Source organism: Plectropomus leopardus, chromosome 12 (genome assembly GCF_026936395.1).
Source record: "Plectropomus leopardus strain MGB_pleo_1.0 chromosome 12, ASM2693639v1, whole genome shotgun sequence".
Lineage (NCBI taxonomy): Eukaryota > Metazoa > Chordata > Actinopteri > Perciformes > Serranidae > Plectropomus > Plectropomus leopardus.
Window position 1 is genome coordinate 27,607,854 of NC_142187.1, and position 13,569 is coordinate 27,621,422.

Consider the following 13,569-nt stretch of genomic DNA (forward strand, 5'->3'; position numbering starts at 1 on the left):
ATAAACACTGAACAAGAATTTGTGGAAAACTAGCTCTTTGTAAAAGTAGGGACAAAGTTCTACAGTCTTTAAATCTATTGATTATGGAGTACTGAACAGCACAGTAAATTCTTATGCTATCGTTACAACACTTTGCATTGTCGAGGCCTCGACAGCTCTCCACAGTGCATGGGAATTTGGCTTCACCAAGGTTGCTTATAAAGTCAGCTGCCTTTGCATGCTTGGAAAATATTCTTAATAAATAACACATTTTAATTGGGCACGTGTATGAGGAGTAATCAATCTGTTAAGCCTACATCAAACCAAAGACTTAATCTTGCATGGGAAAAAAATTGCAGCAGTGTGAAATGGCCCTACTGGACTCAAGCTTGATGACTGTGTCAGCTGCAGTGCAGCTTGTCATGTCGCCAGTGGCTGGTTTTAGAAAGTATCACACATGAACAGCCAATCAGCATGTGGCAAAGTCAGATGGTCAAGTCAGTTCAGCAGATGGCGTGTTCGCTCACGGTGGCATTCTATGACAAACAGCATCAGATCACAATTTCTCAAGGTTTGTAAGGTTTATTTGTGCAAAACAAAAAAACGAAAATGCAGCAACAAAAGAAGACAAAGTTGTGCAGTTGAGAATAAGAAATCCCCAGGGGCTTGTAAGGAATCTGATCTCAATAAGAATAATGAACAAATACAAAAGTCAAGAAAAACAAGCAAAGAAGCAATCAAAGGGTCAGTGATAAAACATAACGCAATGTAGGCCATAAATTAACAACCAATAATACTGTTTGCACTCAAAATCAGACATTTTTTTACAAGCAATACCTCAGTTTCCCTTGTTACACCTGAGTTTTTGTCTAATACCTGGAACAAGGTATAATGGAAACATTATTAAGAAACCGGGGGTTTTTTTTGTTTTTGTTTTTGTTTTGTTTTTTTGGCGTGGTTTTGGTCCTGATGTACTGCAGCCTGTCAGTGTGTTCCAAAAGTTGGTGCTCAGAGTTGGAGGGGTTGGCCACTATTTTTCTTGCCCTCCTCATGGTCAGCTTGCCGTCCTGCAGAGCCCGAGTTAGTCTCATTTACATCTTAGTGATTGTTGAAACATATGTTGGTCTCCGTCCTCACGGCGTGTGGCTGCTGCTGCTTGTACTCTAACGGTTGTTACTTGTACCCAAAAAAGCTGTAAGTACAAAGTACAAAGTACAGAGTTGTTGCTATGGAGTCAGTACACAGTCTTGTCTAGTTTCATGGGTGTAAACTAGCAGGTTTTGAAAATGTTGCAGACAGGGACATTGCAAGGTGTTGCAAGATTGAACTCATCTGGTCACAGATCTTTGGTGTGAACAGGGCTCTTGGCAAAAACCTTTTTGCACTTTATACATAGTGTGGCATGATGTTTCACTGCCTGTGTAACATATGATGCATGCTGGTTTTGGACCATGGTCTGTACACTTCATACTGCAAGAGAGAGAGAATGTAATCTGTGCATTAGTAAGAGGGCATGTGTAGATGTGCTATTCTATTTTAAGTTCCTCGTGTCCATAAATTGCCCACATACTGTGAAATAAAGCTCCTTATTTGATGACTCGTGTGATCACCTGAGATGGAGGCGAGCAGGTAGTTGTTGAACATGTGGTAGGTTGTATTATTAAATGAAAAAAAAAGTTAATACATTGGTTTTACAGAGCATTTCCTCTCACTTCCAATCTTTTGCCGTTTTCGTAACATCATTGCCATTTAAAAAACTGAAGTCCTTCTCAAATAGCAGATATTGAGTCCATAATCCAGTTTTAAGCTTTTTAATTAGCTTAAAGCAGGCTCCATCTCTTTCAACACAAGTCTGATATCTGCCTGACGCCCACTCTTATGAGGTTCATAGGTGGTTTACATCAAACAGGTCCAGATTGACTGAAGCTTATTATCTCTGTGACCCTTTAGGCTAACCTGTGACATGTGGCTTTCTTTGAGCATCAGGGTGAAGAGCACAGGGGCTGTTATAATGAGACCATTTACATTTCCGCCTGTAAGCACACACAGCTATAAGTTGCGGTTGAGATAGTGTCTGCCCTGTAGGCCAGTAATCCTCATTAGTGGAGAGCGGTCCATAATGTTCTGTTTATGATGAAATGGTGAAGTACTTATGGTGCTTTATGTGACATTCTTGAATGATCGTCACTACAGATGTACTGTTTTATGCCTGTATGTTGGCGATAGCGATTGTCCGTCTGTTCTGCCATCCGAGTGTTGGTCTCATTTTCATTAACATGATATCTCAAGAACACCTCAAGGGAGTTTCTTCAAATTTAGCACAAACGTTCACTTTGACTCAAGGGTGAACTAATTAGATTTTGGCGGTCAAAGGTCATTGTGACCTTACATCTGAGTCATTCCCATGAACAAGATATCTCAAGAACACCTTGTGGGAATTTCTCCAAATTTGACCTGAACATCCACTTAGTCTTAACAATGAACTCATTAGAATTTGGTGGTCAAAGGTCACCGTGACCTTGTGTCTGTCTCATTCTTGTTAAAGCAATATCTGAAGAAGGCCTTGAGGGAGTTTCCTCACATTTGGCATAAATGCCTACTTGGACTTAAGAATGAACTGATAAGAGTTTGGTGTTTGGAGGTCAAGGTCACTGTGACTTCATAAAATACGTTTTTTTGCCATAAATCTAGAATTCATACACTGAAATTTTACACAAATGTCTAACAGGATGAAATGACAAAGCGTTGACATTTTATATTCAAAGGTGAGGGGCCACAGCCAAAAACGCACAGTCGCCCTTGGTTTTCAGTCTGGTTCGTGGGGCTGCTAAAAGGTTCTGATCGGCTGATCTTGGGGGTCTGGCTGGGTTGTAAGGGGTCAACTGGTGTGCAGAGGCATACAATTGTGGGGCTAATTCTAGTTTTGCACATGTTTTTTCTGACTCTCTTACTTGACTTGTGTCACATTTTAGGAGCCTGTTTCTCTCTGACTTTGTCACTGACATCTCTGTGTTTGTTGTTATGTTTCAGGTCAGATGTGTTTGGACAGATCCTGCCACAGCTGGGAAAAGACTGGACCCACCAGGGCATCGCCAAGCTCTACCACTCAGTAGCTGAGTAAGTGCACGACAACATTGATTAATCACAGAGGAAGGATGAATGGTTGGTCAGTGGTTAGCACTGTCTGGGTTTGATTCCCAATAGTCTCTCTGTGGAGTTGATATGTGCCCCCGGTGTTTGCGTGGGGTGCTCTGAGGTTGATGACTCAGGAAGTTGAACTATAATCAAGGCAGAATTATTGTAGAAACTAAAAACACCATGAAACTCCGTGTCAGCCACTTTTCTCATTGTGGTTTCTTTTTGTGGGTTTAAAAACTTTAATCTTGACCTGTTTTTAGTGCTTTGAAGACAACAGGAAAGTTAAAGGACATAGAAGGAAATTGGCTACTGTGGCCATTAAAAGTAACAACAAATCTGCAATCTACAGAACAGACAAATTAAAGGAAAAAAACTGAATAAAAGAGTAGAAACAGTTTCTCTGCTGGTTTGGGAAGTGTAAATAATGTGAATAAAAATGCTACAGCCTTAACAGTCACTAGTTTCGTCCCAGTTTCACGCTTTAAGAAGATGAATCACCTCCATCTCCATAACACCAAGTGGTGAATAAACCTGCATCTTAGAATCTGTTCAGTGATGTTTGTAATGGTCTGTGAAGTTATACATCTCCTTGTTACGTCTGGCTGATGTACTTGAGATCTTGACCTCAGTGAGATTACCTGATTGAAATATTTATTTATTCATTCATTCATTCATTTGTTTATTTATCTGACCTTTATGTATTCAGAAAAAAACCTCTTTTTCAAGAGTGTCCCGGACAACACAGAAATAAAAAAAATACAAAATCAAAAAATAAAACTCCAAAGCAACAATATAAAACACAAAAAGAACACAAAATAAAGTTTTTAATTATTTGTTTAATATTCCACAAACTGCAAGGAATAGATAGTGACATAAGATTGTTGTTTATATATTTATAATAATTCTATTAAAATATGGAAAATATAGATTAAACTATGTTAATCAGAATCACTATAATTTTAAGCACTTTTCCAGGTCTTGTTTGCTTCTTTTTAAAAATATATTATTAATTTATTCATTCATTTTAATTTTCTTAGACTTTTCACTAATTTGTTGCTTATTTTTGGGTCATTTCTTTTTGTATTGTTCATTGCCTTATTCCCATGTTTTTGGACGAAATCAATTAAGTTTCCCAAGTTTTTGAAGGGGTTACTTTCCCACTTATCTGTATCTTGCTTTTGTGAAATTTTTATTGAAGGGATATGACTTCAGGGATGCAGTTTTAGCTCTGTTTCCTGTAAACAAAATTGTTTGAACCAGCCAGCTGAGGCCTTTCTGTGTGGAGTTTTCCCTGCAGATTTGATTAATAGTGACTCTGAATAGGTTAGTGTGAATGTGAATGTGAACGTGAATTGTATGTCTGTATGTGTCACCCCTGTGATTGATTGGCTCCAGCCCCCTTGTGACCCTCAAGGAAAGGCGGTTATAGGATGGTATGACATCTGCATATTATGAAAGCATCTGATGTTATTAAAGAGCTATTCTTAGTAATTTGCTAATGATGGCCATGTTATTAAACTGTACTGGAACAACCGTTAATGAGCACCGCTCTCCCTGTCGGCAGGAACGGCTACAAGTTCTTGTACTGCTCAGCGCGGGCTATTGGCATGGCGGACATGACACGAGGTTACCTGCAGTGGGTCAATGACGGCGGCACCATCCTACCCCGAGGACCTCTCATGCTGTCTCCCAGCAGCCTCTTCTCCGCCTTCCACAGGTACAAGAACATACATTATAAATGTTTAAGTGCCATTAGCCAAATACGCCTTTTTTTAAAAAAATGTAAAAAAAAAAAAAAAAAGTTAGGAACCAGTAATGTACAAATAGCAAATACAAAGTACAAAATGTTCCAGTGTATTTTTTAGTCGTTTGTTTGTTTGTTTTTTTGCCCCTCTTTGTGGTATGATAGAACACACTTTGTATTCACAGCCTAACCACACATCTCAAACCCCAAAAAGTATTTAAAGCAAAAATATTGAAAAATGAATAAATTATAATAAAAATATAATAATTACTAAAATAAAGATTAAAAACACTGGGAGAAGAAGATAGTCAAGATGCTTACTCCAAGAAATTTGATGCAGTGAGGATCAGCTGGGGTCCAGAGATGTGAGAGTATTTACATAGGAAATGATAGGCTGCCATGTTTTGTAGAAATTGGCAGATGAGCCTTTCAGGGAACATTTCACTTTTTCTAATGATTAAAAAGACATTAAATCAGAGAACCAGGATATGGCTGAAGGAGGATTTGGGCTGTTCCAGTGTAACAGAACACATGGCCAAATTCTTCTTACTTCCAAAGTCATCTCATACATTAAATTGTCCATATCACAAATCCTGTGATCGTCTGATTTCAAACCATCCCATGTTTGTGTCCCTTTGGAGTGTAATCCTTTTTGTCTGGAAACTTAATTTCACATTCAATATTAAGTTTCTGTGACTCTAAATCCTCTCCAAATCCTCTTTCATTATAATAAGCCTTTCATATGCTGAGGTTGTTGAGGCCACAGAAAACTCAAACTCATAAATTACTAAGTCTTAACTGTGTTGGTAGCCTTGCCATCGGCTCCAAGAAATCCACCCATGTTCAGCATCTCCTGTCAGTCTCTTAACTCTGTTTTTTTTTATCTTTATTTGCTGGTTTTCAGTATTGGTTTTGAACAGTTGAGATTGTGTTTTCCTCGCAAACGTGGACAGCTGCCAAGGCAGTGCCTTTGATGGGTGATTGACATGTTTATTAATTTGCTGAGACTGGCAACTTGCTGTGTTTTTTGTGTCATTGAGCTGTGGGTGAAATATTACAGGACGCCAGGAGAATGCAAAGCCCCTTTTACACAGAAATAAGACCCTTCAGTATGCAGCAATTGCTTTTTTACAGAGAACCAAACAATGACAGGATAATGCCGCCCCAGTGTGTGATTCTTGATGGCACGCACGTGTTACAGAAGCAAAAGAAGCGTGACATAAACCACAACAGCGTCAGCCTCTAGTGTGACATAAAACATACACACCGAGCAGCGCTTTCTAAACAATAACAGAGTCATAACGTGATGATAACAATCTCCTACTGTCTCTCTTGTATTGATGTTGGTTTTTTGTTCTCTGCTTTGAGGGTACGGAGCCTCCAGACCTCATTGTCTCGCCAATTTGCAGATATTTTCAGTTGTTATTCTTATTCTTTGAGTCAGCTGCTAACTGCTGCTAGCTGCTTTTTAAATCTCACACACATGCACGCATCTGCACCTGCCAGTTTATTCTTACACAGACATAGAATTGGCTGTGTTACTACCTCCACTGCCGACTGAAAGGCGAGAGTAACTCTTGCCCCTGATTTGGTTTTCTCACCTTTTTATACAGAACAGTCAGCGAAATACCAGTGCAACATTCCCGCCTTGAACAAACTGTGTAAAAAGGGCTCAAGCTACTTTTAACAAGTGACACTGAAAAAGGTTTTTGTATCCATTGCGCAGTTTAATGAGGAAATGTAAAAGTTACTGGTCTTGGTAAACAGGATTTAGTACAGAATTGATGGATTAGATTTTTATTTTAGACATGTAAAATAAAATGAAAATATTTTTAAAAAAACACAACATAAGTATTTCACATCACAGCAAATGCATAATACCACACATTATCATCAGTATTACCTAAATCTGCCCTCCTTAACACAAAATCTAGATGTGGTTGCCATAGTTTAAAAAGGTCCGGACTCTTACATGTTATGTTATAGTAAATCTAACAGGATGTAGTTTGACAATTCATTTAAAAAATGTAATAACGTAGCAGGGTGATCACATTTCCAGTGAACTGTAATGCACTTCAGGCGATTTTGCGATATGAAAAGGTAATTTTAATCCAAAGAGGAAGAAGATTGAGGCAAAACTCAACATGTCTTCGGCAAAGTTAACTCTAGTTCAGACTTGACCCGCGGTAAGGACATGCACATGTGTTGCGCTCTAATCAAAGTGTCTGTTTGCTTCAGGGAGGTCATCGAGAAGAAACCAGAGATCTTCAAGATTGAATGCCTTACAGATATCAAGAACCTGTTCCAGCATAACAAGCAGCCATTCTACGCCGCCTTTGGGAATAGAGCTAATGTGAGTTAATGACTGTTTGAAGATGTCAGACTCCCGGACATTAAAGTGCTCGCTTTTAACATGGCAGAGAGCTGTGTTTTCAAGAAGCCGCCGCAGACATGATGTATTGCTAGACCAACATGACACGTTGGCTATCAATTAGCAGACATAAACATATGAAATCAGTACTGGGCTGAACCCGAGCTGAGGTCACTGGTCCCATGTGACATCGTCTGAGCTCAAGCCGGGCACAGCGTCTCATCTTCAGCTGCATAAACACCAACACCCAGATGAAGCACTGAGTCGGCCATCAAACCTCTGTCTGTCTCTAACGCTCGCCAACGAAAATAAAAGAAAGCAAAGAAAACTCCACACAAACACTTACAGTCAGGACATTCAGTCAAGAAATATTGCCATTAGGTGGATCACAAACAGGAAATCTGTGGTTAATGTTATTAATGTCACTTTGTACCAGTTTGTGTATTATGTATGAGAGCTACTTTCTGAAAATTACATAATCAAGTGTGCTCTCAGATGGCTTTTAAAGGCCCATCTTTTATTTACAGTTTCATCTAACATGAAATATTTTTTTGCCTGCCTTGTGTTGAAATTTAGCGTCTACCATTTTATCTACATTTTTCTGCAGGATGTGTTTGCCTATAAGGAGGTGGGAGTTCCTGTGTGTAGGATCTTCACTGTTAACCCCAAGGGAGAGCTGATCCAGGAGCAGACCAAGGGCAACAAGTCCTCGTGAGTACAATAACTGTCTGCTTCTGGCTGTCTCACTTTAAAGATTCACAGTAAAACGGATGAGACACTGTTACCGTCAGAAGTGCGAAGAATGTGTGCACATCTTGTACTATATAATATCTGACAGTCCCCCACCAAATTGGATATTTTAAAGGGAAAAAAAGAAATATTAACTTAAAGCTTCACCAATCAATATTTTATGTGAATGAAAGACATTTTAAATGACTTTGTGTGATGTGAAAGTGCTCTGCCGTAGTGAGGAACCCGCAGAGATTTGTCATGCAACTCTGCAGTTTTCCTCGGCTTTATGGAGCTTTTTAGTGTCTTTCAACTTATTGTTTAGCTTTTACAGCCCCAAACTTTTGTTTTGATTGATGTTACTGCTGTCATCAATCATGTTTTCAGCAGCAGACAGCAGCTGTTTTCACCCCCCAAAAATCCCAGCACTGTGGTTAACTGACTGTACACTACCTGCACAGCACCAAACAGAAGGTTGTGGTTAGCTGTTAACCCTGTTAGTACCTGGATTATGATCAGTTTTTTTGTGCTGCATATAGATTCCTTTCACAAGCGTCTAAACCTTGAAAATTGGTTTGATTTATTTTGAATTTTTTTGGAAATAATTTTGGGGGAAAAAATAATAAGAAGAAAATAAAAAGGTATAAAGTCATCAGAAAGTCATCTGAAAATTAGGACAAATAAAGAAATAAGCAGATGAATATAGAAAGAAATGAAATAAAACATAAACACATAAAAAAAGAATAAACAAATAAATAGAAGGGGAAAGGGGGTTAATTAAATATAAAATAATAAAATAAAATAATGGTAGAAAATAAGTAAAGAAGCAAACAAAAAAATATGTTGTGTATACAAGGGTGGATCAAAACATATAAAGTGGGTGGCTACTAGTTACACTACAATGTGACTCTTAAAACATTTTTAAGAATTATGTGATCACTGTAATTTTAATTTATGTATGAGTAATGGATAACAGGCTTGAAGTAATTGTTCCACATGTCAGTATTCGACTCATAATTATCTCTATTCACTGTCTCCGTCCGTTCCCACTTGTCTGTGTGTCTCTTTCCGTCTCCTCCTCCACAGTTACGGCAGGCTCAGTGAGCTGGTGGAGCACGTGTTCCCTCTGTTGAGTAAAGAGCAGAACGAGGCCTTTGTCCTGCCCGAGTACAGCTCTTTCTGTTACTGGAGACAGCCCATACCAGACTTCAACCCTGATGAACTGCTCTAATCCAGCACATATGGATACCCAGGTGCTCACATACATGCAACTGGACTTTGCACTCGACTGCATCTCTAGGAAACACACGAACTGAAAGCTAAACTTTCCTATATAGTTCTCAGACGCACACACACAGTAACAGGGTTATAACTATAAACAGCAAAAAAGCTGGAAAACAATAATTACAGATGAATGAAATTTATCTCCAGAACATTAAATCCTGATGAATAATCCCTGAAAGAAAGTCATCCCGGGGAGACGAGAGACTAATCAACATTAAATGATCATCTTTCCTCTAGCCTGTGAAGGCATCCTAACCCTCTGTAGTCCCCCCATCAAAGTAAACGGATAAGAGTTTGAAATTTCTCTCTCCAACTTCTAGCAAACAGGATGGTCTGCATTTGCCATCAGGGAAACGACTGAAGCCCCACGCGATGCATTAGCCCTTAGCACCAGAGTCTGTGCTGTGCAGACGGAAAAGACATTGTTTTTCTTGAATCACGTTTTTCACATTTCCCGAACGTCCCAAAGAGGCGAAATGTTCAAAGTAGAAAAAAGACACACAGGGTAGGCAGTTAACACCGACCACTCTTCATATTCTGGTAATATTTTGCTGTGGCTGACACGTTTGACGAGACGCAGGTAGCCAGTCTTTATTCTGCTCTAAAACATCGAGTCAAATAGCGAAAGTTGCTGGTAAACAACTGCTACAACACCTTTTGAACCCCACATAGCAGTTAGTATCCAGAAAGCTGCTGTAGGTGTTTACTTCCTGACCTTCTCGACTCCAGACTGACTGCGTGGTCACTAGTTCACCCTTTGCTGGAACTGATTTTAAATCACTTCCCCCCCGAGATTTCACGACGCTCATATTTACTGAGCTTGGTATTGTTGATATTCAAGGTCATAACAGGGATATACATTTGTCAACAAGTATGTGAAGATGCACATTTAGATGTGACTTAAAAACACAGTGAAGCAGCTTCATGTTATATTGTCTTGCTGTTATTTTAATATGTTTATTCTGTTATACAAGCTCTGGCGAATCAAGTGTTTTGTTAACAATGCAGTCATTATTTATAATAATTGGTATGTTTAAGTTATTAATTTTTATCGTGATGCCTTTGCTTGTCTAAAAAAAAGTAATTTATCACCAATGCAATGTGGAAATACTTCAAATCGGTATTTTGTATGGTTGGTCATACGTTAACATGCACTTAACAGTAACTGCTAGGCCTTGTACGCTCTGTTTTCTTAGCCTTGTATCCTGTTTTCACGATCTGTATTTCTTGTTTTACAGTGAAACTTTCAACATGTAAGGTACATGCACATTCCTCAGCAAACCTCAGAATCCGCAGCTTTAGTATTAAAATATGTGCGTAAATGTAAAAGATCACGCTTGAGTTAGAACAGTGGAAAGAAGCAGATCTGAAGAAAAGGCTTAAAATGAAGGATTTTCTGTTTGCGAGGTGGTCTGTAGATGCTAAGATGTTAGTGTGTATATGTGTGCGTGCGTGCATGTGTAATCACTGACTGCTGCTGTTGTCGGGGTGACAGGATTCATTCACCCTTTGCTTATGATCCCTCAGTGGCTTTTCCGAGACTTATCCAACGCACTTTGTCTAAGCTGCACACAGAGAGAGCCTCTCACCCACATGCACTTCACTGAAGGTCTTCATAGACAGTAGACCAGAGTATGCAATTAATGCAGGATGAAGAGTTCTACTTTTACCTCTTTGTTGTGTGAGTGACCTTCTGACACCGCAGACAAATCAGCTATTCTGAAGTATGTTAACATGAGCAGTTTTTGAAAGGGGATTTTCTGTTTGTAGGCTGCAAGGCAAAATGTGGGGATTTGGGCTGCTGCACAGAGCTACCCCACAGCCTGTTTGTGTGTGTGTGTGTGTGTGTGTGCGCGCGCGTGCGTGTGTGCGTGCGTGTGTGCGTGCGTGCGTGTGTGCGTGCGTGCGTGTGTGCGTGCGTGAAAGATAAAAGACAAGAGACTGATCCTGTGCCTCTGCTGACCAGAGGAGGAGCCATTGGGTCGTTTACTGATAAACAGGAAATACTTGAGGAAGCTATTTAAAAGCGCGTCAGTGGCATTATGTCGTGTATGTTGTAGGAAAAGTGTTGTGGGCAGATGTTCTGCTCCGCTGACACGGATCATACCTCCAGCACAGGTGTAACATTAACATGATAACATGTGGTAATGAAGATTAAAAGTTGGAAAAGAGTCTGCATAAGACTTGAAGGGAAACTTTGGTATATTTCAACCTGGACTCTATTTTGCCCATATTTTTTTGTTTAAGTGACTAATGGAGTCAATTTTTTAAATTGGTTCAGTGTTGAGCAAGGTGAAACAGGGTACACTATAAACCCCATGGGCAATTTGGCACTGTCAGTTTACGTCCACTGACAGGCTCAGATTTTTATTAGTATTTGACAGCATAAGATTATTTTATGGGCTTTTTGCCTTCATGAGTCTTGGTTACAGTAACAAACAAACCGGCTCAGCTAAAGTAAGGAATAACGTTTAAAATAACAATCTGATCCAGTCAGTGGCAAAAACAAGAACATTTAATGGACTTAGGGATTACATTGTTTTACCGCTACGGCTGCAGCGTTTCCATTAGTAAATTTGTTAGATACTTTAATAATAAAACATGTCAGTGGCAATATTAGCACTTTTAATGGACGTAAAATGACAATTGCCTGTTGAGATAAGTTAATTGCAGCCTGATTCGCTGCTGTAGCTGCAGCCGTCTTTAAAACCTGTCTCCATTAGTTAATTTGTTAGATACTTCTAATTCAATCAGAGCCTGTCAGTGGCAAAAAGTAGCACATTTGATAGTTATAAAATCTCGCTGGGATTAGTATATTGCAGCCTGTCTCACTGCTATAGCTGCAGCTGTCTCTCTTAATACTGAGCAAATTTTCAAAAAAAAGTCTCCATTGTTTATATTGTCAGACTCTAAGAATAACAATCTGAGCCTGTCAGTGGCAAAAATTAGCACTTTTAATGGACTTTAATAGGAGGTGCATGGTTGCTTGTAGGGATTACATTGTTTTACTGTATGGCGACAGCAGTCTCTCTCAAAATTGAACTAATCTAAAAACTGTTGTCTGTTAGTTAATTTATTTGATACTTCTAATTACAGTCGGAGCCTGTCAGTGGCAAAAAAGAGCACTTTTAATGAACATAAATTAAAGGTACACAATAGCTTGTAGGGATTACATTGCAGTCTGTTTTGCTGCTCTGAAGTTATTTCAAAAACTGTTGTCTCCATTAGATTTGCTGTCAAACACTGAAAACAGTCTGAGCCTGTCAGTGGTAAAAACGAGTGCTTTTAAAGGACGTAAATTGATGATGCTAATTCCGAAAAAATGTTGTCTCTATTAGTCACAAAATCAAAAACATGGGAAAATGGGGTCCAGGTTAACAAATTCAAAAGTTTCCCTTCAAACACAGAAAGCTATTCAATGGAGAAAAAAAAGCACAATTTATGATCATGGCTGCATCCAGATTGTCACTATTACCCTCATTATTTTTGGCTGAAGTGTTTCCGCATTCACTCTGTAGCTCAGATGTTTTTGTGATGGTTAAGACGCGTGCTTCGCTTTGATTTTATTTGCTTGTTCTCGACAAAGTTTGGTGTCGCAAATAGATATATATCTTATGATTAACAAAATAAATTCCATTCTTTCTATGAAAGTAAAGCATCTTGTGTGGAAGAATCACACTTCATCCTCGATGACCCCGGGATATGTGCGTGGTATATAAATATATATAATATTGTTTGGTCTCACTCAACTGCTGTGGAAAAATGATCCAGTATATATGCTGATCATCACATTCTTCTGTCTTCGATGCCTTTTCTTTTTGTTTTATCATTTCTTATAAAGTGTATGATCTTCTGTGTGTTTGTTTCATTGTTTTTTGGAAGTAATGCTTGCTATTTGATTGTGTCTGACCAACAGAAATACCTTAAGTGTATGCTGTGTTTGATTTGTACAGAAATGTGGTTCAAAGTCAAGAACAAAATACGTTGTATGAAGAAAAAAAAACAGGCCTAATGAAGCTAACAAAGTGTGGCTTGTGGTCATATTTGTATCAAATAAAGTTTCTAACTGAATACATTTATGTTGTTGCACTTTTCTTGTCTCCAGTCTGAGTTAAAAAGTTCAACAGTAACCACAGGCGAGAGAAGTAACTTTTACCCTGTTGCTTATTTTTAATCATCGATACATGAATAAGGTTATTGCAGTGGTATCGCATTTGTTTGTTTTATTGAATAACAACCAAACAAGAGTCCGCTGAATTAACTGAATAGAAATGAGTGTTTTTCTCTTCTTTTAAAGGTTAACAGAGGCTGGACTGAAGGCTAA

The 13,569-nt window shown here is 38.8% G+C and overlaps 1 protein-coding gene across 4 annotated transcripts in view; it reads left to right on the forward strand.

Annotated features, from left to right (window-relative positions):
- Positions 1-13,316, forward strand: part of lpin2 (lipin 2) — a 33,531-nt gene extending 20,215 nt beyond the window's left edge. For all 4 annotated transcript variants that reach the window (XM_042497730.2, XM_042497727.2, XM_042497728.2 and 1 more), the window contains exons 16-20: positions 3,010-3,096; positions 4,682-4,834; positions 7,100-7,214; positions 7,840-7,943; positions 9,048-13,316. In XM_042497730.2, the coding sequence (XP_042353664.2) occupies positions 3,010-3,096; positions 4,682-4,834; positions 7,100-7,214; positions 7,840-7,943; positions 9,048-9,192 (604 nt within the window). In that variant the 3' untranslated portion in view covers positions 9,193-13,316. The remainder of the gene's footprint in view (positions 1-3,009; positions 3,097-4,681; positions 4,835-7,099; positions 7,215-7,839; positions 7,944-9,047) is intronic.
- The last annotated feature ends 253 nt before the right edge of the window (positions 13,317-13,569 follow it).